The sequence below is a fragment of the Apteryx mantelli genome, chromosome 3 (genome assembly GCF_036417845.1).
Source record: "Apteryx mantelli isolate bAptMan1 chromosome 3, bAptMan1.hap1, whole genome shotgun sequence".
Lineage (NCBI taxonomy): Eukaryota > Metazoa > Chordata > Aves > Apterygiformes > Apterygidae > Apteryx > Apteryx mantelli.
Window position 1 is genome coordinate 44,349,630 of NC_089980.1, and position 26,741 is coordinate 44,376,370.

The following is a 26,741-nucleotide window of genomic DNA, read 5'->3' on the forward strand; positions in this document are numbered from 1 at the left end:
GAAGCAGTTTTTTCTTGCTTTAGCAAAAAAGTTTGAGTGAAGTGATGGTTATTGTTTCTTTTAAATGACATAATTAAAATAAATCAATAATTCAATATGAAATATGAAGCAGTGATATCATACAGACATACACATGCAAATAAATGGAAGGTGCTCTAAATCTCTGACCATAGCCCTTATTGTTCTCTCTTGGGACATGCCACTGGCAATTGGGTAAGCAGGACACTGGGAAAAACAGGACACAACCCAAAAAAAGGATGTTAGGTTTCCCATTCTCATGTGCATTTTTCTCTCTTTGCCCTGATCCTGTCAGTAAAATATTTTCCTCTCCCCACTGTTTGGGCGAAACATCCATGCAAGGAACAACAGGTGACTGACTCTACAGGAGAAACTAGTACAAGGTACCCTCAAGCACAGAGATTAAAAAACTTCTGGGAGAAGCAAATCCTATTTCCCTTGATTCTGGATCTTGGATATAAAACTGTGTAGTCCTCTGACACCTTTAGGGTGGAGTACAGATCTCCAAATGCAACAGCAGCATGATTCTGTGCTCACAAGGAAGTCTGATTTGTTTAAAGACATGGTACCCAGCTAGAATGCAAACCCTCGGAGCATTCACCTGCCTAGATTATAACATTATATCGACAAGACATTTTAAATCTTTCTGGGAAACGTTGTTGCAGTCATCCACTGGGATGGAGGATTATTTTTCTGTCTCTATCAGAAGTCTTGTTTCTTCTCAGGAACTGCCTGATTTAGTCACTGAGGGACTGTATCCTCGCCTCAGTTTAGGGGACGTAGATCCCCTGCACCATGATGCCTATGTAATTCCCTATCACAGTGAGTACCCCCAGCCAGTTTTCCTTTTCTCTTCATCATGCTGTTCTCCACTTTGCCACTGTTCAGTGCTGAGAGCCCATGCTGATGGCTGGCAGCTGATGCAACACTGTTTGTCAACATATATGTATAGGTCCGGCAGGAAAATCTGAGGCTCAGATCCAGGAGGATCAGCATTTCTTCACCCTACATGATTCCATCCTCCCAAGTAGTACAACCTACTCAATTCTGTCTCAAATGGAAAATTCACTAGTTCTGCGCAAAATTCTGAGTGCACATTCAGCACAGAGGTGGGGAACATCTCCTCCACCAGCAGACCTCAAACAGACCTTTCACATGCATCCATTGACCAGGCCAATTTTTTGGGCATTATTATAGTAACACCAAGACACACGTGAATAGAGCTACAGGATGTGTAGTGATGGCCTTATCTGACCTATATGCAAATAGTTACTACTCATGATTCAAGAAATTCCTTAGGACCCAACTGAGTGTGATCTGGCCTGGTCCACCAACCAGAATTAAATGTCGCCTCCCCAAGGGGACAGTGGCCAGCGCTCACAAAGCAGGGAAAGGAAGTACTGCAGGAAAACAACCAGAGGTGCATCTCAGCCCTCCCCATGCTCCAGCTCTCTGCACTTGCTTTGCCTTCCCTCAACACCCACCTGCTCAGGCCCAGTGAAGGCAGCAGCAAGACCATGAAGATGAGGAAGGTGTAACACTTGTGCATGGTTGTCCTGTTCTCTCCAGACCTGAGGGCAGAGAGGAGGCCGTTAACCTTTCAGTGTCACATTACCCCCAGGAGCAGTGTCCCCATCACCAGGAGTTAAGGCAAAGAGACGTGCCCCCAGGCACACCAAGTGCAGCAGAGGTGGGGGAGCAAGCACAGGCCACCCAGTGCGCATGCCCTGCCTGACCACAGAGGGAGGAAAAGTTTATCGTGGAAGGGGTGACAAGAGATACAGCAGAAGCAAAGAGGGAACAAGCTGGGGAAGAGGGAGGTCCCTGGGAGAGCGTTGTGGTGTGGGGAGAGTGAGCTCCAGTCCAGCCTCAGCTGGGCTGGTAAAACTTACTCTTCTCAGGCTGGGCCCAGGCAACAAAGTAGATGTGAAAACCTTAAGTATATTGGGCTACAACAGAGAGAAGAGGAAGGGGAGCACCAGGCAGACAGGTGGGATAGAAGGAGGGAGAAAGCAGAGTCAGGAAGAGCCTTCCCTTCCCAGGGAGGGGGGAAATGGACAAATGAGAGGGCCTAGAGGCAACAGTGAGAGAGAAAGATGAAGGGACAGGGTAAAGCATTTGGTAGAGCCAGGGAAGGAGTGGACGATGTGTTGAGAAGAAGCTGGCTTCATTCAGTAATTTGCAGCTGTCAGAGATGCCAGCAGAAAAAGGCCTATATTATATCATTTGGTGGGACCAGGGATGTAGGAAGCCTGAAGAAGGGCAGAGCTGCCTATGAGCCTTCAGTTGCATCCCACCCCACAGCCTGGGAAGGCCTGTCTAAGTATGCCTTATGCATAAATGTGTATAGACAAATACTGGAGATGGTTCATCCAGAAGGTACCTATAAGGGTGATCTATTCCAGGAGAGATTCAGCTCTCCCATTCCCAACAGTCTGCCCAAACTCCTCAGACAAACTTCCCTGTGCACAGCCCACATCCATCCCAAGCAGTCTGTTCTAGGCTTCCACCAACCTTCCAATCAGAAAGCTCTTCCCAGTGTCAAACTCCAGTCTCACACTGCCCACTACTGATACAGATCAGTATTTCCCCCTTTCTCTCCGGTGTGTCTGAAGTTTGTTCTTGAGTTCCAGTTCCTCCACCTTTTCCTCACGGGCTCTCCTAGCCCTTGCATCACCCTTGTTTGCTCTTTGGAGGACTCTCTGCAATCAGTCCTCATCTCTCTTGACCTGCAGCCCTCAGAGCTGGTGGCATCCTCCCAACCAAAATCTTTGCAACACAGAGCAGAAGAGAAAGCTCACATCAAACATGCAAATACATTTACTAGTGCTCTGCACTTCAAATACATTCTCTATTGACAGAAGCCATAGCAGCTAAGGCAATTTTTCCTTGGAAAAGCTATGACTTACACAGGGGTACAGGCATACCCCACCTGCACACTCACCTTAGCCAAGACTTGCTGCTAGCATTTCTCACAGTGACTGGCTCAAGTCCTCCCAGCTTTCTTCCACTACTTACAGACCTACACCAAGCTTAGCTCAAACAACCATGCTGCAGAACGATATATGGCCAACGACTGGCAGGACAATTGCTTGTGACAGATGCCAAGGTGTCCAAGAGGTGCCACATAACACCATGCCTTGGAGTGTGAGACAGAAGTTCAAGCAAGAGGAGCCAGCCAGGAGCCCTGCTTCTGTGAGAAGTGTCAAGTGCCCAGGTAGCATGCTGGTATGGCTAAGAACAGGCACTGGCTGTCCTTACCTGGTCCAGTGTGCTTCAAAGAAGGCAGAGTAATACACAATGGTGGGCAGCAGAGCAGAGAAGCACCACAGCAACAGGGTGGGGAAGAACTGAGTGATGATGGGGTTCTGCAACAAGGCAGAGAACAGACTGCGCGTTACACATGATGCAGCAGCTCTCGGGTGAGTCAGAGATGACCTGAGACGAAGCTGGTGCCTTTGCTGACGGCCAAGTGTCCAGCACCACAGCTGCCACAGCACCCTGGCCAGGCTCAGCACCCCCTCCCAGAGGCTGAGGAGCACACAGCAGGGCATAGCAGCCCCTCTCCTGGGGCTTCCCTCCCTTGCTGTCAGGCTGATTGGACCTGGGGCATGCTGACAATCTCTCTCACTATCCCCTCGCCTGCAGTAGCTGTTGTGTCTTGGGGAGATTTCACTGCTACTCATTGTCCTGTGTCCCTCTCCTAAGGCCTTACGTTGAGGTACTCCACAGGCTTGGTGACATTGAACTTGTCCATAGTGGTGATGATGATAGCAGGTGTGGTGAGGAAGAAGAGGAGGATGAAGAGGACCACATTGATAACCAGGCAGCGGATCCACCAGATGAAGCCCCGGATGGAGAGGTGTTCCCTGAGGGAGAGACAGGGCATCAGAACGGCCACACGGGGAGAATGGCAGGTCCAGAGCCTCCTGTCCATGACACTAGTCTAGGCTGCATAATAGAGCTTGGGGTGCCAACCCCAGGCTTCTCCCCTTCATGTCAGACCAGACCCTCTAACTCAGCCAGGATGGGCTTCAGTAAACCATTTAGTTATCAGAGAAGTGGAAGGGGAGGGACAAAGGGAAGGTACACCCCTTCCCCATCACTGGGGCCTGCTGACCCCTGCAGAGGTGCTCACCAGTAGATGTTCTGTGGGTCGGGGGCGTAGCTGACAGTCCAATTGGAGACATGGAGGGACTCGCTGCAGGAGGAGGCCCGGGGCTCCCCACGGCATGCACAGCCCTGGCACTTGCAAGCATTGAAGTCTTTGAGGATTCTGGAGAAGAAGGAAAAGAGGGAGAGATGCTGACAAAGAGGGCTGGCAGGGACAAGCCAAGGAGGGGTGGCTTGGTGCTGGGATTACTCTGATTTAAGGGGAGAGCTGGGAGAGGTCACCTTCCTGGGAAGGACAGGCCCCTCTGCACTCACATGGCCGTAATAGTCTCATTGTGGAAGGTGACAAAGGCCATCCCCAGAGGCTTCTCATTCACCTTCTCCTTCTCCCGCTTGTAGTCGTCTTTGAGTTTCTCTTCCAGCTTAGTGTAGTACTCAATGGCCTCCACCTGGGCAGGAGGACAGAGATTACAACAGAGAGTTGGGGACTCTCCTCACACCCCTGACCCCTTTGTGCCACGACAACAGCACTGTAGGTAGAAGGTGGGCAGCCAAGCCAACCTAGACCAGCTTGCAGGGCAGCAGCTTCATTAGCTCTGCATCTGAGTGCTAGGAAGGAGGCAAATAGGACAGTGGCGTGAAGTAAAACTGACTGCAGCTGGGCAAACTCCGCCTGGGCCACAGTAACAGGGATAGAGAAAAAAGAGCTCATTTTCCTTAAACAGAGCCTGAGCTGCCAAGGGGAGCCAGGGAGGCTGCAACATGCTCCTATCTCAGGACTGCCTCTGCATGCAGTGGCTGGCAGGAACCAAGAGCACTAGAAGTCAATGTGGGCAGCATGGGGACAGTTTTCTGCATCCAATAACCCACGAGCCCCTCTGCCCAACACCTCGTGATCATGTCACACCTCCTCACAGCCCCTGATGACACAGCAGCACAGGTGGCCACAGGGCTTGGGGTTGATCATGGATGGGGTGTTCTCCTTGCTCTGCAGGTTGGTGAAGTAGATTCTCCCACGCTCAGCTTTCTTCCTGCAACAGGAGAGGGGGAAAAGGAGGAAAGAGGGTGGCTCAGAAAAGTCTCTGTGGCAGCAGATTCAGGGACCAGCCTCTGTTGAGAGGGGCTCACTCCCCACCTTGGGTGCACCCCAACCCCATCTCTGCAGCTGCCCCTCACTCCTGCCCCACAGCCCCTGCCAGCCTGCACAGCCTGCCCTCTCTCCCTGTCCCAGGAGTTACCTCTCTGCATCAAGGAACATCAGCCTGGCCACGTCATAGCAGGGACGAGCCTCCAGAACAGTGCAGTTGGCATAGGCCTCCCTGTGAACAGGAAATACCAGCCTATCACAGGTGGCGCCAAAAGCCATATCTCAAGCAAATCTCATGTGTCCAGGACTTCCACCCGCCTCGGGCCAAGTGCCAGGGAGCACAGTAAAAGCTTGCCGGGGAGAGGATAACTGCCTGCAGTCTCTGCCGTTTACATGGGAAGCAGCGTGTGGAGGAAACACTGTATCCTCTGGGCTCTGACATGGGAGGCCTCTTCAGATTTTTGCCCTGGGAGAAACTGGGGCTGTCTATGATATTTCCAAGGAGATGGGAGAAGGGTTTAGTGAAAGGACAGAATGCATGGGGGTGGGGATTTTCTTTAAACTAAAACTACAGTTGTGCAGCAAGGCACCCCTCCAACCCCACATCCCCTCTTTGCCCTCGTCACAGGGCTGGGGGTCAGAACGAGGCAAAAGGGCTCCCAAAGGGTTCAAACCATTTCTCCTTTCTCTAGGATGCTTCTAAACAAGCTCCTGACAATGTGTTTACTGAGGTCCTGATGGAAGAGGGTTTTTTTTGTGTGTGTGTGTGTGTGTGGGGGGGGGGTTAATAAGAAAAGTTGTACACTTTTTGCCAAACACATGATCAAGGCAGAAGAAGCAGCACAACATCCCACAGACACTGCCTGTCTCCTGCCCCCCTTTCTCATCCCTGAACTTGACTACATCTTGTGATGTACCATCACCACTAATTCCTGTGCTGACCCACTATGGCTCTGCAAAGAGTTAGCTCCCAAGCTATAGGATAGATCCCAAGGTACAAACCTTTACAAGGTACAAACACTTCACATTTAGATAACACTTCCACAGTACAACTACAGTAAGATTCCCAAAACAAAAGCGTTCACTGATTTTGACTAGTTTTCTGCTCTGAATGTATTATTGCCATCTCAGGTAACAGTAGCACTACCCAAGGAAAAACATTGCTGTTTCAGGACAGACTTTAATTAGGCATACAGGGAGACTCACTCAAAATGCTTCTTGATCTTCTCTGGCTCAGCATACTTTGAGATCCCGTTGATGAAAAGAGTTCGTTTCACCTGGAATGAGGGGAGCAGGGGGGAAGGAGAAAGAGAGGGCAGGCGGATGTGGGTGGTGCAAAAGACCAGGCTGCAGCAGAACAGCAAGGCCCAGGCCTCAGTCAGCCATCAGAAAGGGCAGCTAGCTGTTGGCATCCTGTATCCTGACATTCAGCACATTGACTGGGTGGTGGGGCTACACTGCAGCAGCCTGAACAGAAATGTGTGTGTGTGTGTGCGCGCGCGCGTGCAGGGGTGGGGGGTATCCTTAAGCAATAAGGAAGGCAGAGACAACTGGGGAGCGCCCAAAGCCCACATAGCAGCTGGAGCAACTCCTGGGGAAGGTATGAGGTTCACAGATGTTCACCCAGCACAGACCTCTCTGATTTCCCCACTGGGAGTCAGGATTGCTGCTCTGGAAGACAACCTGCTCTGACCAGACAGAACCAAAAAAACAGCCAAAAGGAGCAAGCCTCAAGCTGCTGTAGGGAAAAGGGTGCTCAGCATCCTCTTTGAGGCCACCCAATTGGACAGGAAGGCATGGGAAGCTGTGACTTGGATAGTGGCCAGATCCTGCTCACCAAATCATCCTCTTTGTAGCGCATCTTGGAGGTGTGTCGGCGCATGCTGTACACCGTCAGCAGCAGGTACAGGAAGGCAAAAGACGTGTGCAGCCACAGCAGGTTATTCCTGTCACAAGAGAGACTGTGCTTAAAGGCCAACTCAAGGCTGCCACTACAACTCTGTGTATGGCTGGCCAGGTCCCTCGGGGCCCCACTGAAGGCCCTGGGGCCATGGGCAGCGTAACTGGCATGGCATCCACATGCCCTGCAAGCAACTTCCAAGGGCTTGATCTGCAAATAGGAGCCAGATACACAGCATGAACAGCAGCCTCAGGGCAAGGGCAGAAATGCAACCTTCAAGGAATTGAGGCACTGCAACAGGTGTGCATCTGCAAAATATACCCTGGGGACTTCAAATACCCATCCCATCCCTGCCCACACGTACCCAGAATTCAGGTTGGCAATAGTTGTCCTCCCGAAGCTGTAGGCGTTGTTTTCTGGGGAGAAAGAGGCAGACACAGGCATGTTCAGCTATATCAGGGGGCTGTGACACAGAGCACCCAGTGGGTTGGGGTGCGGCAGGAATCTCACCTGCAAAACACCCCAAAAACCAAATCACCTAGCATGACCCTTTGCACAATCCATCTCACAACATGGGATAAGAGTTGGGGTTTGTCTAGTTCCATCCTGCCCTACTACTTCTCTGTGGTAGTCTGGGTCATGGTGTTGAAAGCAGCTCCCCCAGCCCAGCCAGATGATCTCAGCTCTCACCTAGCAAGTCCCCTGAGAAGTTGACAGGTAACACGATGCCCACAGAGAGCACACCCACAGCCACCAGCAGCCCGATGATGTGCCTCTGGAAGGAGAGGTAATGTACTGCATCGCCCCCACACTTGTCCCGGATCTCATCATCCCTGCCGGGGAGAGAAAGGCAATCAGGCAATCCTTCAGGTTCCCGAATGCTGGAAAAAAGCCTTACATCACGGTGGCCTGCACAGTTTGAATCACTGGACCTCACAGAATCCCAGGACAGTGCCCTACAGAGCTCTGGCAGAGCCCCTGGTAGGGATCCCAGCATCTGCCTTAAACTAGCCCGGGCAGAAACCTGACCACACAACATTTACTGCAGCTCAATCCCCCATGCTCCCTGCCCTACTCCACCAGGGAGGGGCAGCCAGACCCATGCAAACCACACCTAACACGCATCTTCCTGGTGGGCCTTACTTCCCCTACTGAGATACTGGATTGCTGACACTATCCCCACTGTGCTCTGAAGCCAGAAGTGCTTAGAAGACTACTTGAGCATCATCAGTCTGGAGGGGTCTCCCTGCATCCTCTAGTCTAACCTTCACTGCCATGGGCCTTCCTTGGACAATAGCATTCCTAGAAGGAGTCCCAGGCAGAGGAGCATCTCTGCAAAGCAGTGGACAGTAGCTTTGAGAATCAAGAGATGCAACTGAGGCAGAGCAGACCTGGACTGGGTGCTCATCTGTCACAGACTTACTGTGTGACCTTAATTTTGGCCCTAGGATTTCTCATCTGTGAGGTAGGCCACTAGGCCCATCTTTGCTTGTCCTCTCCGTACAGGCTGTGAGCTCTTCAGAGAAGGAGCTGCAGCAAGAGCCGTGACTTCATGCAGCTGTACTGCACTGGATGTCACAACTCCCTGCACTTGCTTTTCTTCTTCCCCATGCAGGTCCCCCATACAGGTCCTGGAGCACTTACTTTATCCTGAAGATGGCTGTCAGCCAGGAGCAGAAACCCTGTGCAGAGAGAGGACAGGAGGATCTTGCATCACTTTGTGCTTCCTTATCCCTGCTCCCTCCTTTAGAGGCTAAGGGGACCTGGCTGGTCTCCTTGCACCTCCACAGACCCTGGCTCAGGACAAGAAGCGGACAGACCGCAATCACCCAGAAGCATAGGGCCACAGGCAGGCTGATCTGAAGGAGATGAGTTCTCTCAACATGCTGCCCTATGGGATGTGATACAGGCTGGGCTTCGCCACCAGGCTGCACCCTGACAACTAGTAGCTCAACTCCTGGGCAGAGGAAACCAAGCTTTTGCTCCTCAGTGGATACCTGGGGGAGGAACGTCTCCTGGGAACTTCATCCCCCCATTCACTGCATCCCCTTTTTCTACTGAACTGCAACCCCACCTTAGAGAAGAAAGCAGCAGTGGTATTTTGCAGTGAGACATGAGGAAGAGCCAGGCACCTTTCTCCTGGTGACTATGGCTTGTGAGGCTGAGATTACAGTTTAAAAGGGATCTCCAATAGGCTACAGGGATGTATAAACTACTGATTAAAGCACCTGACTAGAAGTCATGTGCTTCCCACATCTCCTTGAGCTCTACACCATGCTCACACACTATGAGGTATTGGACCTAAAGCTCTAGGATAGGGAAACAGCACCATCTCTGAAGAGCGCTTAGTTCACACAAAATGTGGGCTCCTAGCCACTCAAAGGCAAGGTGTTCGATTCTGCTGCTTGCTGCTACTCACATTGTCCCGCTGGTCGAAGTCCACAGAACTAGAGACGGAGGTGAGGCGCTCATAGCGGTCATGGTTGTCAGAATGTAGAGCAGAGGCCACGCTAAAATGACAAGCAGAGGTGAGAGAAAACTAAAAGATGAGAGGAGGCAGTTTGGCCAGGAACCAAGAGCACCCAGAAGATCAGAGGTTAATTCAGGTGAGTTTGCCCCAGGTGAGATGGAAAGAGAACAGCCTCAAAGAACAGGGTAAAGCAGTAAGCAGAGAGCCCCTCCTCAGATGGCACTGCGCTGACTGGCATCCAGAGCCCACTCACAAACATGAGACTAGGCTCTGCCAGCCTTTGTGGGCTCGGACGTGGATGCTACTCCCTCAGCAACCTTCCTGCCTCTTTCTCAGAGACACCTACTTTACGTACCAGCCTCCCATGATGGGGGCCTGGCAGTGGCTGCCACAGAGGCGAGATTAGGTCTGTTTAGCGCAGAGTTTGGAAAGAGAAGAGGAGATGTGAAGGAAAGGTCACCACAACAGGGGGTGGGTGTTCAGATGAGGGCTCCTGTTTTCCCTTTGTAATGCAACTGCAGAGACGAGCCCAGAGCTGTAGGCCTGCAAGGCTCTCTGCTAGCAATTATTACTGAGGTCAAGAGGCAGAAAATACAGTCCACAAAGTCACAGGGAAGCTGGAGCAAAGCAGCAAGAACCATGGCTACATGCACCAGCCAAGACTCCCACCTGGGAGGCTGCCCCCCAGCCCATCACCTACTAGGGATGCTAGTGCTGTCCTAGACCTTTTTGGTGCCAAGGCAGGCAACCGCCTACTGGCCCAAATGGGATCCCTCCTCCAGCTGTCTCTCCCTAGGGGAGAGAGCAGGAACTACTGACCAGATATTTTTAAGCACCTGCACACAGAGCAATAGCTGTTTTATGATAATCTGCATCCACCTATTGCAATCAAAGGATATGCTGTGGCAGCAGAAGTCTCTTGCCCTGAAGCATGCTTTACCCTGCAGCAAGAGGATGCAGGGAAAGGAAGGAGGTCCCCCTCTGATGTGCTGGCCCCCTGTGCAGCCACGAGGCGGCAGTCCCAGTGCTTCAGAGAGGCCGTGGCAGCAGCACCCGCCTGCCAGGAAGGCAGCTGGGACAGCCGGTCTCTGCAGACCACACTTGCCCTAGGAAAGAGGAGGAGTGGGAGTCCAGCAGACCATGTTCCTGCTATACCAGTCCTCCCTCCCCTTAGCACTTCAGTGCAGGGGAAACCCAAGAAAAGGAGAAATACAGCTGAGCCAGTATTGTATTTGTTCCCTGAAGCCAGGCTCAGCTCAGCTTCCTCCATAGCCTGACCTGGGTCTGTTGGCTGGAAATCCGTAGAGCAGGAGTGTGGGAGGCAGCTACAAGTGAATGGCTGCAGGCTGACAGGCAGGAAGCAAGAGGGGTGAATATCCCAGGCTGCTCTACTCCATACGCAGGCAGGGACCTAGAATAACTTGCAGTGGAAACATCCAAGACAGACAATAGCCCTCATTATGAATGGAGGTGGAAGCGAGCTGGCAAAGGAGGCATGGAAATAGTCCAAAGACCTAAGTTAAATAGCACTCGTAAAATAGCAACAACAGGCTGGGATCTTGGAGGTGCAAGAGATATGGTTGATCTAAAGGACAGAAGCAAAGGAAAATATATGAAAACGTGGTCTCCCTGTAACCAGTAGAGGCTCAAGACAGCTGTGAGACAAACACCAGAGATGAGGTGGATGACACTATGTGAAGGAAAACAAGCAAAGACCCTCAAGACCCTGCCAAAGGGAAGAGAATGGGACCTGATGACTCCCTTAGAGAGCAGAGTAGCACCTGCTGAGCCCCTAGCTGGAAGCGAGACAGAGAGGGGAAAGGAGATTAGCTGAAGGCCATGGGACTATAGGAGAGCAATCAGACAGCAGCATGCAGCCTTGTGACTGCACAGGCGAACACACTGCTCCACTGCAGGGATGGAGCGAGCTTCATAGTGGCTCCTGGGTCTTCAGCCCTCTAAAATCCCAGAGGCTTTGCAGCTGGGCACAGGGAGCAAAGGTAAATTTCTGCTATCGGCAGCCTTGTGGAGACCCCAGCGCAACACCATGATGTGCTTTTGGTTCCTCAGTACCAGAAACCTGAGGGCAGAGCAGTACTGGAGGAAATAACTGACAAGGGAGCCACGTTATTAGATCGTGCTAGCCGAGTGTGATGTAAAGACAATAATTAGGGGGACGTAAAGAAAATAATTAGGAAGGACTTGGAGTGCTAGGAAGATAGAGGGTGCCCACGATCCCAAGGATAGGATGTTTAAGGGGAAGCTCCTAGGGGGCACCTGCATTCTGGTTGGAGGCTTTTTAAAGCAAAGCACTAACAAAGCGAGTGGGAGGAGGCATCATTGCCCCAGGCCCTAATCCTGAGAGGATTCGGGTGTAATCCAAGAGGTGACAAGTTACCATGCAGATTGTGGAGAGAGTTTGCTGCAGTGTGGTGCCAGAGGTGGCCATGTGAATGGCAAGCTCCACAGGGCTCTGCAGTCACTGCCCTTGGGTATGGGGGTGGGGGGGGCTGAGTCACCAATTAAGGGGGCTGATGGCTACCTCAAGCCCTGGCAAGGGGCAGGACAAGGGCACCTGCCAGTTCTTAGGCAAATGGACACAGCAGAGAAGGATGCCCTCACCTGCCAAGAGCTGCACATTCAAGGGCTAGGCTGCTTACATGTGTCCCTAACTCACCACATGCCATTTTACCCCTGCACAGAGAAACAGCTAAGATGGGAAGATGCTGTCAGCCTTAGAGGAACACAGATCAGGCCAAGGTTTCCTCTCTGAGTTTCACAGACATTGAAAGCTTACAGTTACCAAAACCAGCCTCGCTCAACCACTAGGTTTGGGAGGTCAGCAGGGAGCTTCAGTGAGCCCAGATGAGGAAGGGGAACAGGAAGGAATGGTGCCCTGGAGAGAGAACAGCACCATCACAGGGATGATGGAAGTGTTCCTCCAGAAAGGCAGTGTTCTGGACCTCAGGGCAGGGGCATGACAGCTCTGCTACCTCCACCTTACTCCCCCAACTACGCATTAGCACTGAAGAACTGCTAGAACACCCTTGAAGGGGGGCCAACCACTAGTGAAACATTCAAGCATGAGCAAGGGGTCCCCTGTGTCCTGTACAAACCCGCAGCTACCATCACCTTTGTTTTCACAATCCCAGCGGCTCTGCTTTGTGGGCAAGAAGCTGCCACAGAAATAGGAGTATTCCTGTATCCTCTAGAGACAGTAGCAGCTAGGCTGCTCCTTTACAAGCAATAGAGTTAGGCAGAAATGAGAAGCGAGACTGCAGTGTGCTGCCCCGGCCTCAGCTGCCCCCTTCCACATGCCTTGAGTGACCATTTCAGGCTCTGCACCACTAGTTGATCATCATCTCTGCAGCGTGCACCACCCAGCCAGGTGGCAGGGCATGGGGGGAAGGTCATTGCTTAGACATAAAGAAGCAAGAAAGAGGAAAGAGTAAGGAGGGAGGGCCTGGGACAGTGCTGAGCTGGCAGCCAGCTGCAGTCCCCATGGATGCTCTGCAGGCAATGCCAGACCAAGGTGCTGGATGATGCTCTCAGCCATGCTGAGGCAGGAAGTTTGCTTCTGTGGAAGTATCTGTGATGAAGAGAGAAGGGACAAAGACACTGCCTTGCTGGGCATGCTGCCAACCTGGGGTGGGTGGTAAGTGACAAGGGCCAACACTTGCTCTGCTCCTGGCAGCCTCACAGAGGTGAGGGGAAAAAAAAAAAAACCTTGCAACTCTCTGCCAGATCCTCTCCGTGCACACGTCTGCCCTGCAGGTGGCTTAGGAGCAACCCTCATGGGTCACTGGCACGATGGAAGGAGCAGGCAAAGAAGGGCTGCTCTTGTGCCTGGGTGACCTGAGCATGCTGTGCGCTGAGGCAACCAGGTTTATTTACAGCTGCTCAATCGCAAAGTGGGAGAGCCAGACATTGGCAGGCACAGCAGGTGTGTGACATGGCACCCTCCATCTCAGCTGGGACTAGGAGCTCATCACCACTGCTACAGGCAGGGAGCATCTAAGGGCTACCAGCGGAAAAACAGGGCAGATCCAGCTGTGGTAAGTGGCTGACACAAAGGGAAAGAAAGAGGAGAGAAGAGCATGAATCCATTGGGAGAGACAAATCCAAGCCCTGAACTCCCAACCAGTTAAGATTAGTTCAGAAGCAAGAGAGAAAACTGCAAAAGAAAAGTAGAAAGAAAGAGAGAGAGAGAGAGAGAGAGAGAGAGGAGAAGCAAGACCCTGAAAAAATGACATACTATTCCCGCTCCTCTCGCTCCGTCTGCCAGCGTCGGCGCCTGGGGGCACAGAAACAGAAAAGGAGATGTTACAAACATGGGAACAGGTGAGCAGGGGCCGGGGTCTCCTCCATCCCAGGGGACTTGCACCCAGCAGGGCTCCACACCATCCTGAGGAAGAAAAACTTGCTGACAGTTAGGCCAGAGAGGGAAACCAAAGGAGAAACTTCTTTCCAGAGCTCAGTGTAATCCTGAGCTGCTGACACCCCCGAAGTCCCCTGCTGGCCCATGGGCTGCATTGGTAGACAGTGCTCTTTGCTGCAAGCTCAAGAGAAGCCAGCTTTGTCGGGAAGGTGGCCCAGGTCTATGCCACAGCCATAATGGGGAGCTCCTGAGGGACCAGACCAGGCAGGACAGTCTGCAGAGGCTGCCCTCCAGCTCTCAGCAGTCATCTGAGCTCCATTTACACCCCTCTCCTCCCTGTCCCAGGGCAGCCAACACACACACATCATGAGATAAAACCCCTGCACCCTGAAACGCTCATCCTGCCCTGCAGATGGGCCAAGCAGCAGGAATACCCAGGGCCCAGGAGCCTCAGCAGCAGGAGCTCCTATCTGGGATCCTGGACCTGGTGTCCCTGTTTGCACCAGTGGTGCTGCCCTCCTCCCTGGGCTTAGCAGATTCCCCTAGCCAAACAGCAGGCACCCTTCTGCCTTTCCCCCTAAGGCCCATGTCTCCCTGGCAGAGGCTTCTCATTCCCTCACACCCAAGGCATTCAAGCATCAGCTCCAAGAAGGGGCCAATCCTCTCTCTGCCCTGAAGGCCAGAGTGGCACACTGCAGGCTTCAGAGCACTGTGATTTACAAACACTAGCGGGGAAGACAGAGTCCATGCTTTGGTCTTAGATAACACTTACCACGCAGCCTAGGGCTGTGCCAGCCTTCCCTGTCAGCAGGTCATGATGCAAGTTCAGAGATACAGCTCTGCTCTCAGACCCTAAAAATCTCTCACCCAATGGCTATCAGCCAGATCTTCCCCACTAATGCCTAGGTCAGGATAACTTAACCCTGAGGATCAGCTACGCTCTCCCCAGTGAAATTCCATTTGCCTGTTCTCTCTTCTTGCTCCTCTCTTTCCCCTAGGGCCCTCGCTTTGCTGATTTCCCCAGCCGAGCCAGGAAAGCAGAGGCAGAGCAGCCACAGCAACATTACGTATCTAATCCAAGAGAGTTCCTTGTTCAGTGTTTGAAGAAAACAACTGTTGTTCTTTCCACTGCTGTGCAGGGAGTGCCCAGAGGCAGCTTGTTTGAATCAGTATCGCCAAGGGAACTGGAACAGGCCAGAGTTCAGCCCCATCCAAGCCCTTGGGCGTTATGAGCTCGTGGAGCTGACCAAGAGGAAGACGCACAAACCACAGCCTGCCTTAAGCCACACTTTGCCTCCAGCACATGACAAAGCACAGCACATGCAGCAAACCATCCCCAAAGCTTATAGAAACAGAGCAAGGCAGACTATCTGCACAAATCCTCTAGCTTAATCAAGGAGAGTCCCTTGTTCAGCGCTGGACGAAAATAACTTTTAGCCTTTCCATTGCCAATAACAAGAATAGTAAGGCGCATTCTTGAAAGGCCTACCACACATTTCATACCACCATGGAATTGCCATCCACAAAGGTCTCTGACTTTTGCCAAAAGATACAGTAGCTCACAACACAGTATGCAGAAAGGATACATACCAGACTAACTCTTCAGCACTCGGGATTTGAACTAAACTTTCATTAGCACAGAAGTAGACATTCAGCCCCTACGGCTCCTTCACCTCCTGCCTGCTTCACCATGGGGCTGGCTAGCTTCCTGATAAACATGTGCGGTAACTACACACGCACTCATCACTAAAGAAACAAAAAGATTGCCGGACACGTCCCCTTCCATTGCCCCTTGCTCTGCCCCTCCAGCCACAGAGCAGTCCACGCAGCACTGTCCTGCTGCATTACGCTCCTGGGCTCAGCACAAACATTTTACCACAGGCAAGGGTGGGGGTAGGCCAGCAGTTTGTTTGCTCTTCCTCTGTGCCACTCACCCAGCAAGAAATGCCTGGTAGCCCACACCTCGCTTGGGGTAGCAATGAACTCCGCATTTACTCTGGGCACCTGCACTCTCTTTTCAGCCACTACTACCATTGGCGCAGGTTGTTGCTCCAGCCTCCCCGAGCTCACACATGTCAAGCTCACAGGGCTGGCCAGGCATCTAAGCCATCCCTGCCTGCTGCCTTTCCTGCCTTAGCTTTGTGAACAAGCAGTACTGCACCTGGAAACACAGCCTACTGCTTTCAAGTGCTCTTAACAAGAACTACTTCCAGCAATGCCACAAAGACACTTTCAGAGGCTTAAGAAAGCCTTTACTGTGGCAGCCCTCGCCTTTCCTGTGACCTCTTTCCCTCTCTCCCCCTTTCCCTTCATCCTCTGTTCCTCCTCGGGCCATTTTAGCCTCTCCAGGGAAGGAGCTGTTGTGCCCTGCAAAGCCCCCTGCACACCTCTGTCACTATATGAACCATAAGCAATATACTGCAGCTCTAGCTCCTGCACCCAGCAAGAACTTCTCACAGCAAGGATGCTGTAACAAAAAGCCAGTAAGGAGGTATTTTTTGTGTTCCAGGAGCTCAAGGGATACAACTGGCATGACTGTCTCTCCTCCTCAGCTCCCCCAGCACATGCAAGGGGGTTTGTCCATCCTGCTCCTGAGTAAGAAAGGGTACCATTTGTGCTTCATTCACCCTTCTGCCCCTCTCCCAAGCTTACCTGTCAGCATCAGTCACCAGGGCCAGACGTCCATAGTCCCAAGCAACTTTACGCAGAATTGAAAAGACAAACAACAGTGCCTGAAAGAGAGTGAATGTAGAGTTATGAGACAGGCATTGCCCAGCTCTGCGCTTGTCATGTGTGCTGAGCCACAGGAACAGCAGGGTAAGGAAGGGACAGGGCTCCTCTGCTAACAGCAAACCAAGGCTGTGGAGCAGCACGAGTTCCCTGTGGATGTTAAAGTCTGAACGCTTGGGTGGCCGAAGAAGGAGGTGGCTGTGGGAGGCAGAGGTCCAGAACACAACACACCATGGCTGCAGGATCAACAAAGGAGCCCACCATAAATTTCAGGTCTCAAGGAGGTGAGATTACAGCTATAATGTCTGTTGTCCTGCAGCTCCTAAGGAGGAACCAGCAGAGCCTTTGGGTAGGTAAAGCTGTAGGCGCTTCACCCCATAAGCTGGAGTTCTGGGGTGCAGGACTGACCTAACCCAGTCCATGTCCTCAGGAAAGTTAGTTCACAACTCCTTTCTGTGGGCTCTGTGCAGTAGTACTGGAGTAAAGTCAAGGCCCAGAGTGGCTAAGGGACATGGTGAGGGCCACAGAGCCAGCCAGTGGCAAAGTCAGGAATGGAGTCTGGGACCCCCAACTGTAAACACTAGACCACAGTCCTTCCTTCATGATTAATTACCTTGCTGAGCCAAGCACGTAACCCCCGAGTTCTCCCTCTGCCCATATCTGCCTTCTTTTCTCTAGCATGGCAGGAATGGTAGGGGAGAAGGCACCAATGCAGTGGTAGGGAGACTTACAAGAAAGCACATGAAGTCAAGGGCTAAGACGGTGGGCACCCCGCCAAAGGGCAGCCCCTGCAGCACAGTGCTGCGAATGCGGGCACTGTAGCAGTAATCCTTGGTGCTGTTGTTGCAGGTGGAGGCTTTGCAGGTGGTCCCTGCTGAGCCCAGGGTGGCAATCACGTAGGGAAGCATTTCTACAACTTCATCGTCTTCCTGGGGAAGAGAGAGAAAGGCCAGGTTAGATGCACACCAGCTGCACGGGGCTGTAGCCTGGTTAGAGCTTGGAGATATCAGCACAGCAGCTTGAGGGACCAACCTAATCTGCCATCTCCAGGCTCTCCTGTGCAGCAGGATCTCACTGGGTACCTGCATCCAAGAACAAGTGTCTCTCTGAAGAAGCCTGCTGAGTCTGGGAGGTGCTCAAAGAGCCTATAGGTGCTTCAATAGCTGGACCCACTATGCAGAGTCCCAAATCTCCTTTGCTTGCTCTCCTACCCTCAAAGCCACTTAGGTGTGCCTCTTTCTCATGGATTCCTGCTGTTCCTGAGAGCTTGGTGTCTCAGGCCCCCTTTCCCTTCGCAGCAAGAACATTTAGTTGGCAGGAAGGAAAGAATAGGTGTGTGGGGGGGTGTTAAGTCATGGCTGGATGATGAAAACAAACTGCTGTGGGACAGTTGCTGCATCATGATCCCACAATTTCCTTTGCTTGGCTGTGTGTCATTAGCTTTATTAGGCTGAATCACCATGCTCTGCTCATTGCAGGACTCAGCCCCAACCTCCCAGAGCCCCCGTCAGAGGCTGGTCCCACCCCCTGCTTGTTTTCTTTCCTTCCTCTGGCGTGGATGCATTCAGGTGCAACCACACAGAGGACAAAGAGGAGCTTAGGTTCTACTATTTAGCCAGTCAACAATTTTTATTCTGGCACTCTCCCCAAAATGGTACAAGAGACCCAGCTGGGCTGCAGCCAGTACAGTCACTTCACATCTTAGGGATGGGGAGTTTTTCCTTCTGTGCAGAGCAGCTCCATGTGAAACAGAGGAGACCATGCTAGCAATGATCAAATACAAATCAAGCATCACTGGGATGGTCTAGAAAGGACAAATCAGCAGCAAAACAACAATTGCTTTGTGGAACAGGAGAGAGAAAATCCCCTCAGCTGCTGAAGAGAGAGGCAACAACAGATATGAAGGCTCTAGACCTGGGCTTCAGACCCCTGAACAACTCCTCTTATATAGCACGCACCACCCCAAACCCTTCATTATCCAGTTCATGGCATACCACACAAAATGGCTGGATGGCACAGCATCACCTCTGGGAAACATTCAGGGGCTGCTTACCCAAGCCCAGAGAAGCCATTCTGGTGGGTCAGGCAAAAAAGAGCTGCCACTCATCCAAAACACAAGAAAGCCACCACCATTGCCCTGTGCTGGTTTTGGCCTCTTGTCCCAGAGAGGCTCTTTTCCACCAGCCCTGCTCTTCTAACCCCACATTAGATCAGGACATCAGTAGAGAGGGTCCAGGGCTCTTCCTTCTAGCTCATTGGTGTATCCTGGCAATCTCCTGCTTAGCTGCAGAGATTTATCAGCATCACAACACAATGCTGTCTCAATAATGACAACCAAAACATTTGCTGCGGTGTCCTAGAGAGCTTGACTTGAAAGTGATCCTTTCCAGCTCAGCTGAGACAGACCCATGAACACAAATCAGCTGAAGCACTGATGACAAAGGGCACAACAACAAGCAATAGCTGGGCTGAGCATTAAGGGGGGGGGGGGGGGGACAGTTGATTTGGAAAAGCTACCAAGCAGCCTGCTAAGAGATAATCACAGGTTAAGCGCCAGAGAGCAGCTGCCAGGAACAGAAAGGAGAGTGAAAAAATCAGGAAAAAAAAAGCAAAGCCATGAGACTGTGGTTGGGAACTAACTAAAGAGCCAACCAGAATAATTCATCCCATTCGAATTAACAAGAGACTCAGAAGCTCCAAGAGAGGGATGGAGGCAGTGAGCTGGGAATCTGAGAGAAGCTGGCGGGAGGAGAAAGGACAACAAATTTCATGGGAACCTGCAACCAAACAGCACTGCAAAACTCAGCAGTCACAGTAACATCTCCTGCCAGGTCAGGGAGAGGAGACTCCTGGCTTGATACAGTGTCAACACCCCACTTCGTATGATACAGGCAGTGTGGCGCAAAGGACTTTTCCCTGCCTTCAACATATCCTGTGACAATTTCTTTAAAAGCACTGATGAAAGGAAAGAAAGACAGGCTGGAGGAAAATAGAAGAATGAGGAAAGGAAGACAGGCTAACCACTCTCACTGCTGTCCCTCAGATATTGTCTGCTCTCTTTCGACTCTAAGGAAAGGTATCCAGAACTGCACATGATATCCTGGATAAAGAAATAACCTTGACTTCTCGAATAGCATTCTGATGCTCTCAGCATTTCTTTTTATGCTATTCCTCATGCACCTGAGCATGATCTACTTCTCCGATTGCATCCCTGCATATTGAGGAGAAGCGTCTTCATCAACTGCTCAGCAACAACATTGCACTGAGTAGTTATAACTAATTTGGAACCTAGCAATGTCCAAGAACAAATCATTCCTTCCAATATACCTGACTTTGCATTTCTCAGTACTAACTTCTTTCTCCCCTCCTGTCACTTAATGTTACACCTTGTCACTTTGGAGTTGCTTCACCTTGACAAACCTAAACAGCCCCAGGTTATTTGCAGATTTGGGGTACCTCATTACTCATCATCTTTTCCAGATCATTAATAGCAAACAGCCTTGTCCTTTTGCTTTTGTTACACTGGAAACTGCTCATTCATTCTTGCACTTTGTTTCTGGACGCTTAGCCAGTTTTTTATCTATGATTCTACTTCACATCTGCTCCCATGGCTAGTTTTCTTAGCAGTCTTTTATGAAGAATTTCAGAGGTTTCTGAACATCCAGACAAGCTACACAAGCTGGCTACCTACTAACTATTCTTCTACCGACATACTGAAAAACTTGCAACAGATCAGGGAGGTATGATTTTCCTTTGCAAAGACCAAACTTTGACTTCATTACTGTATGTTTTATATTCCCTCCAGCAGTCGTCTTTCTGAAAGAAATGACGGTCATATGATCACGTTGCTCATGAACCTATGATAATCATTATTTATACAAATCATTATGTGTTCAAAACAAACACTGAGTTCAAAACAAACTATGGGCAATTTAAACCACATTTCACAGAGAGAGTCTCAAAGATGTGATCTTTCTAAAGCCCAGAGGATGGACTGGAAGGGACTGGAGATAAGCTTCTCTAACCTCTCCAGTAACCTGGCCAGAACACCTAGTAATGGAAAAGCTGTAGCATACACTCAAGACATATACTACCTTTTCATTGGGCCAGTCACTGTGTCTTACTGCCCAGCCACCTGAGCACAGAGTCAGTTAGCACCATCCTTAGGGCATGCAACCTCCTGCCCGATGGTGGGCACAAGGGGCTCCACATGGAACTATGGCTGCTACAGGCATGTGGAACAGCCTGGAGAGTTTGCAAGGATAACAGGAACATTTCTTCCCTCTCCCTCCCAGCTCCGCCAACCTCCAGACGCACACCCAGCAGCAGGCTAGAAAAAAAATCTGTTGTCTGTAGCATCACTTTGGGTCAGACACACCAAGGTGCCCAGCCTCTTGCAGGGTTACAGCAGGAATTCGGGAACTAAGGAAAAGCTTGGTGACTATCTCTGCAGGTTTGATCAATAGTGCTTAGTCAGTATTCTTCATCCAAAGACCTTCCCCAGGAGCCTATCAACTCAGCAGGATGCTAGCTGGTCTCTCTGTCCTAGCTAGACAAGGACTGCTGTGCCTGAACTGCAGCTGAACACTAGGGTCACTTGGAGAGTCTGAGCTGAGTTTCCTAGAGGAACGTATAAGGAGGAAGCATAACAACAAATATCAGGTTCCCAGTGTCTTCTCATCAGTGAACAAACTACCCTTTTGGGAAGATGAACTAGCCAGTTCAGATAGGGGAGCTCTGGGTTTTGGAAAGATTTGTCACCAGTCCTTTCCAGTCCATCCCCTGCTTTCTGGCATCAATCCCCACTGTCCTCTTGTGGTGCCATCACAGCACTTCATCCTGTTTCTGTCCCTACTACATGCACTTGCAGTTTCCCCATCTTCAAAGGTTGCTAACCCAGCAAAGAAAGAGTTAAACCAGTTGGCTTTAGCCAAATGGAAGTTGCAGGCCTCAGTACCTTGCTGTCTTCCACAGTCCAGAGGGAAAGAGACGGTTTAGAGACCTGAGGCCCTGGACATGGCTCTCTCCCCTTGTGAGGGGGGAGAACAACACACCACAGCTGCAGGCCTTCCTGGTGCTACAGCTCCTCACACCAGTCCCACGGAGGAGGCCAAAGCCTTCTCACCTAGGTGGAGCAAGGAAACCCCTGCCCTTCTTCACAGGCCAAGGGTGCCAGCAGCCTTTCCCAGAAGGCACCCTTCCCAGCAGGCTAGCCTTCATGTCTGCAGGATATACAGTTCACAGCCAGACGCATAACTGCAGCAGCCAACAGCTCTGAGAGCCTGCCCACTTGGGGACCAGCCAGCTCCAGAGTATGCACCCCCCACAATACAGTCCATATCATACCAATCTCTCAGGACACATCCACCACTGTCCCTCCACACCATGCTGTATGCACCCAGCCTACATTGCTCAGGGCCGGACTCGATCCTAAGTCTCCGTGGGCAGGGAGAACGCCTCCCAACGATGTGTGTACAGGTACTGTCTTGCCCTTGTAGCCTGCTGCAGCAGCCCGAGTGCCTTGATGATGAGGCTGAGAGAACGAGGAAGCTGGGCGGAGGAAGCAGAGCCTCCCCCTGACCTATGCCGCTGGCTCTGATCCCTCCATGAGAAAAGAGGTCAGCTCTGGCATGATGCTCCTGGCAGCTGTGACTGGAAAATTGGCATAGACACGGCAAGCCCATCACAGAGCTGCTACCCCATTAACCCGCATACAGGCCCTGACTCAAGAGGGACCAGTTCCACCAGGCAGCGAGCAGCTCTGCTTGCGTCATGGTTACCTCCCTTGCTTTCCTCCAGAAGGGCAGAGTGCATTCCATGGACCTCGAACTACCCTGGTCCTTATGCTCAGCTGATGCCTTGGTCTCAAACAGCTGCTTCAAGGGATCTTCCCTCCCTGCTCCTCATGCTTCAAGTGGATGTTACCAGGGCAATGCACACATCAAGGGGAAAAACACACTGTAAAACACATGAGGAGCAGGACTGGTCCTGGAGGAAGCTGAGGTCTGGATGCAGTGTTTTAAGCAAAAGGCCAAGGAGGAAAGGAAGTGCTTGCAGTGAATACAGTGTTGTGGCTTAGCTGCACACTTCCTACTTAAGGGAAAGAAGTGTCCTCTGTCGATCCACAAGGGACAAGGGGACTTTTCCAGCAACAACCACCTCCTGCCCCAAGCACACACCTGATGCCCTGACTGTCCCCAAAGAGGCCCCTGTGCCTTCTCGGGAAGGTCTGTCAGCCTGTGAAGCATGCCACAGCAAGAAGAAGAGCCTGGTTCTAGTATTAGAAATCCTCCCCTGTGTAGCCTCAGGGTGGGCTGGAAAGGAGGGGCATCCAGCCCATCCTGTGGAGCAAAAAGAGCCAGGGAAGAACAGGGAGGATAAAACACTAGAGGTCTTGGGGAGATGCTCCATTTTGCTCTGGTTGCAAGTGCTGGAATTGGCTGAATGAGGCTTCAAGCAAGACAGTCATCTATAGAGATAAACTTAATACCACATACATTGCCATCACTCTCCAGCAAAGATAGCATGAGGACAGAAAAAGCAACCAGAATGGGGACAGTTAATAGGGCTTTGCAAAGTTTTCTGTCCAGATCCCACTGGGAGTCGCTTTGCCTGGCTCTGGAGAAGGAACCTGGCTGCTTCCTTACATCCACGCAGCAATGGCTCTCTTAAGAGAGTTCCCTGGAAGCAGGAGTTGCCTGCGATCATGCAGGCTGTGCTGTTCCAGGACAGGAACACAGGCAAAGGAGCCTGGCTTGTGCTCTCCTGCTTGTGGGCTCTAGGGCAGGGGAGCGCACCTCTGCCTGCCCTGGGACGCTAATGTCAGCTCAGGTTCCTGCTCATCAAGACCCAGGGCACAGTTAGTGGAAAGCTGTCACAAGGCCAGGGTGGGGGGAACTAGCCACTGGCATCCAAGTCCTTCACTGACCTCAAGCATGGGTTCCCACTGCAGCACACAGACTGTAGGTTCCCAAGGAAGGAGTAACAGAGCAGGACATTGAACCAGGTCCCACCCAAGCCCCGGAGCCTTCCTCTTCTGCACATTTAATGCCGACTTCCACTAAACAGCAAGAACGATGCAGAAATACTTGCCAAAAGGCATCTTAAGCTCTTATTCAGCAATATCAAACACCATCCCCCTTTCTACAAGCAGCAGGAGGAAGGGAGGAGCAGAGTTCCCCTTATTTCCCCCCATCCCCAAGGGAAGCCTGCTCTGCACCAGAAGCCTCTATGTTCCTAGCACAACTAGCCTGTTCACACTACCCCAAATTTCTATCCACACATCAAGAACAGAGATATTCCCTGGCAGGCTACAGGCCAGGCCAACAGGCCTAGAACATACTCCATGAATATGTATGCCAGTTACTGCTGACATTAGTCACCTCAGGGTCTCCTGCTCAGAGCAGGAAACATCACAAGCATTGCTGGTGGCACTTCCAAGCAGAAGCTGCTAAGACATATCCTGCAGGGCACTTACTATTTGCTGAGCCTTTCAGCGAGGCACACTAAAGAACATTGTAACTGGGTGGACAGAGGGAAACAAACACTGCGATGCAGCCTCCAGCGCTAAGTCCTGCCTTCTGAGCAGCCCTGCAAAAACACAGCCTTGGGAACTATCCCTTTCAAGGTGCCTGTGTGCTCCCCTGAGAGGGCGGCAGCGGGGAGAAAAGGTCTTGGCAGATGGAGCATAGCTCCTCTCCTTGCCTTCATCCTTCGCGTGCAGGTGAAGCGCAGTCAACTGGTTTTCCTCCTTCCTGCCCACAGGAAGGCAAGGACGAGCACCTGCTCTGAAGCCAAGTAAGTCTCCAAGCTCCTGTACACGCATTGAAATGCTATGCAGCTCTGCAAAGGGAAAGCAAAAGGGAGGCAGGGGGAGGGATGGGAAAGCCTGGATGAATTCCTTGGCCCTTGCAGTCTGAGACACAGTTGTGAAGAGCTGGGGGAGAGAAAGCTCATCAAGATGTTCACAGAGTCATTTTGCATTCTAGGCAGGGGGACTGACATCAGGCAGAGACCAGACGGACTCTTACAGGGCAGTGGACAATGAGCTGCTTGTCATGGAGACTGCCCACCCCACGCTGAACTCCTCTGTGGCAGAGCACAGCCTAGGCATGCAATAAAATTAGCAATCTAGGCTCTCCCAAATGGAGCATTTCCCATTCTCCTCAGCAGCTCATCCTGGAGTCTCTGCCCCTCACACTCAACATTTGCATCCTCTGCCAAACCTCTGGCAAGAGGAGCAGAAAAAAAAGGAGGGGGGGGAGAAGGAAGAGAGAAAAAAAAAAACCCTCAGCTGGGACTCAGGCAGAAATAATGCAGGAGCTGGACAGCTGGGTTACACGTACAGAGGCATTGACACAGGCAAGTGTCTAGCTGTGTTCCTCCAGCCACACCACTGATGTCAGTCAGACATGAGAAAGTGGTCCGAGAAATGCTTAGAGAGAAAATATAAAGCAATAAAGCATATGCCTGCAAAAGCAGCCAGAAAGATGTAAGCATTCATTTATTTTCTCATCGGTAAACTTTATTAAACACATCTGTAATTAGAAAAATGAGATCGTGCTCTCGTAGAACCTTATGTGTTTACTGAAATGTGACATTCTCATGACAGGCTGGGGGAGATGGAGACAGCTAGATACCAGCAGGACTGTGGGTTAAGATACTGTAGATTTCAAGATCAGAAAACCAAAACCTGAGAGACCTTTAGGACACAATGCTCAGGGAGATGAGGTGCAGTTCGGTTATCTGCCCCAGAGGGTGCCAGGAGCATAGGTTATACCTTGGAGACCTGCTTCCTCTCATGATCTGGCACCCACATGGTCTCCCAAGTGCCGTGGGTGATCCACGCTGTGACACCACGCACCTCCTGTTGGGCTCAGCCAAGGAGTTTGTGCCTGAGTCCCTGACTGCCAGGACAGTACAGACTTGCCTGCACTGGGGAGCCAGGGACTCTCTTGGGAGGAGGGTTTCAGCTCTCAGAGATCTGTGAAGAAAAGCCACTGCTCCCGATATGCTCTCTGCCTGTGTGCCAAAGCACTAGGCAGCACACAATGCCTGGAAAGCATAAACATGCCCAGACTGACATGGCTTCCCCAGTCCTACACTGCTCAGATTCACTCAGAAGACCCTGGAGGCATGCAATACGGCAGCTGCCCATCCTATTTCTTCTGCACATCAGGCCTGGTGGTGAACCACATGCTCATGCAGTGGTCCAGCATGCACCAACAGAGACCCAAGCTCAGCCCTTCACTGGCTAACGATGCCATCACACAACTCCCCCCTCTCTCCAGCTGGCTATGAACACCAAGCCTTGGGTCACCCAACCAACTGCACCATTGTCAAAATGCAGCAGCTGGCACCTAGGGTTGAGGGCGCCTTTTCACTCACCAACCTGCACCATCTAGTTCAGCAGAGCTCTGTACAGTGCAAACTGCTTGAAGCAAGAACAGTCCAAGGAAAGATCAGTCCAACCCTCTCAGCACCTGGTGAAAAGCCTTACAAACGATGAGAAGGAGAAGGCTTATGAATTAGCACAAAGCCTCTCACACAGTACAGCAGCAAAGAAAAGTAGCAAATAGCATTCTAGCTGCAGGCAGAGCAGTGGAAAGGCTGTCCTGTGCCATACCTCAAACCTGGCACAGTTTTTGGGCAGCTGAAGGCCTGAGAAGTGCTGATGTGCTCAGTGCAGTGAGGAGGAACACAGTCTGCAGGCCCAGAGAAAAAGCAACAAGCAGAAAATGCACTTTAAGCAAGCCTGGACAAAGCACTAAAGAACATTCAAGAGGGATTAGTTCAGTATTAATTAAGAAGGAGGACCCAGCAAAGGTCCACACCTCTCTGTCTCCTCTGCATCCCTCCAGCCTACATACAAACTTCCCTGCATGCTTCATCTCTTGTATAAGCCAATCAAGCAGTCTCTTCTTGCAGACACTGATCCACAGCTTTGATCAGGCAGGCTCAAATTCTTCAAAGCAAAAATTAAATGCATCCTTGTCCTGGGTCCAAAGTCTTTCCAGCTGGCTTTGCATCAGGCCTCAGATATCTA

The 26,741-nt window shown here is 51.4% G+C and overlaps 1 protein-coding gene across 2 annotated transcripts in view; it reads right to left on the reverse strand.

Moving 5' to 3' along the window:
• The window catches only part of TMEM63B (transmembrane protein 63B), a 60,357-nt gene that overhangs the window by 6,074 nt on the left and 27,542 nt on the right, over positions 1 to 26,741 (reverse strand). The window contains exons 2-17 of one of the 2 annotated variants that reach the window (XM_067293216.1): positions 17,428 to 17,625; positions 16,619 to 16,698; positions 13,844 to 13,882; positions 9,538 to 9,628; positions 8,763 to 8,800; positions 7,809 to 7,951; positions 7,483 to 7,534; positions 7,056 to 7,164; positions 6,425 to 6,495; positions 5,370 to 5,450; positions 5,039 to 5,162; positions 4,447 to 4,580; positions 4,157 to 4,294; positions 3,734 to 3,887; positions 3,280 to 3,386; positions 1,503 to 1,589 (exon numbers count right to left, since the gene is read on the reverse strand). In XM_067293216.1, coding sequence (XP_067149317.1) covers positions 1,503 to 1,589; positions 3,280 to 3,386; positions 3,734 to 3,887; positions 4,157 to 4,294; positions 4,447 to 4,580; positions 5,039 to 5,162; positions 5,370 to 5,450; positions 6,425 to 6,495; positions 7,056 to 7,164; positions 7,483 to 7,534; positions 7,809 to 7,951; positions 8,763 to 8,800; positions 9,538 to 9,628; positions 13,844 to 13,882; positions 16,619 to 16,698; positions 17,428 to 17,604 — 1,625 coding nt within the window. In that variant the 5' untranslated portion in view covers positions 17,605 to 17,625. The other variant, XM_067293217.1, reaches the window with a different exon arrangement.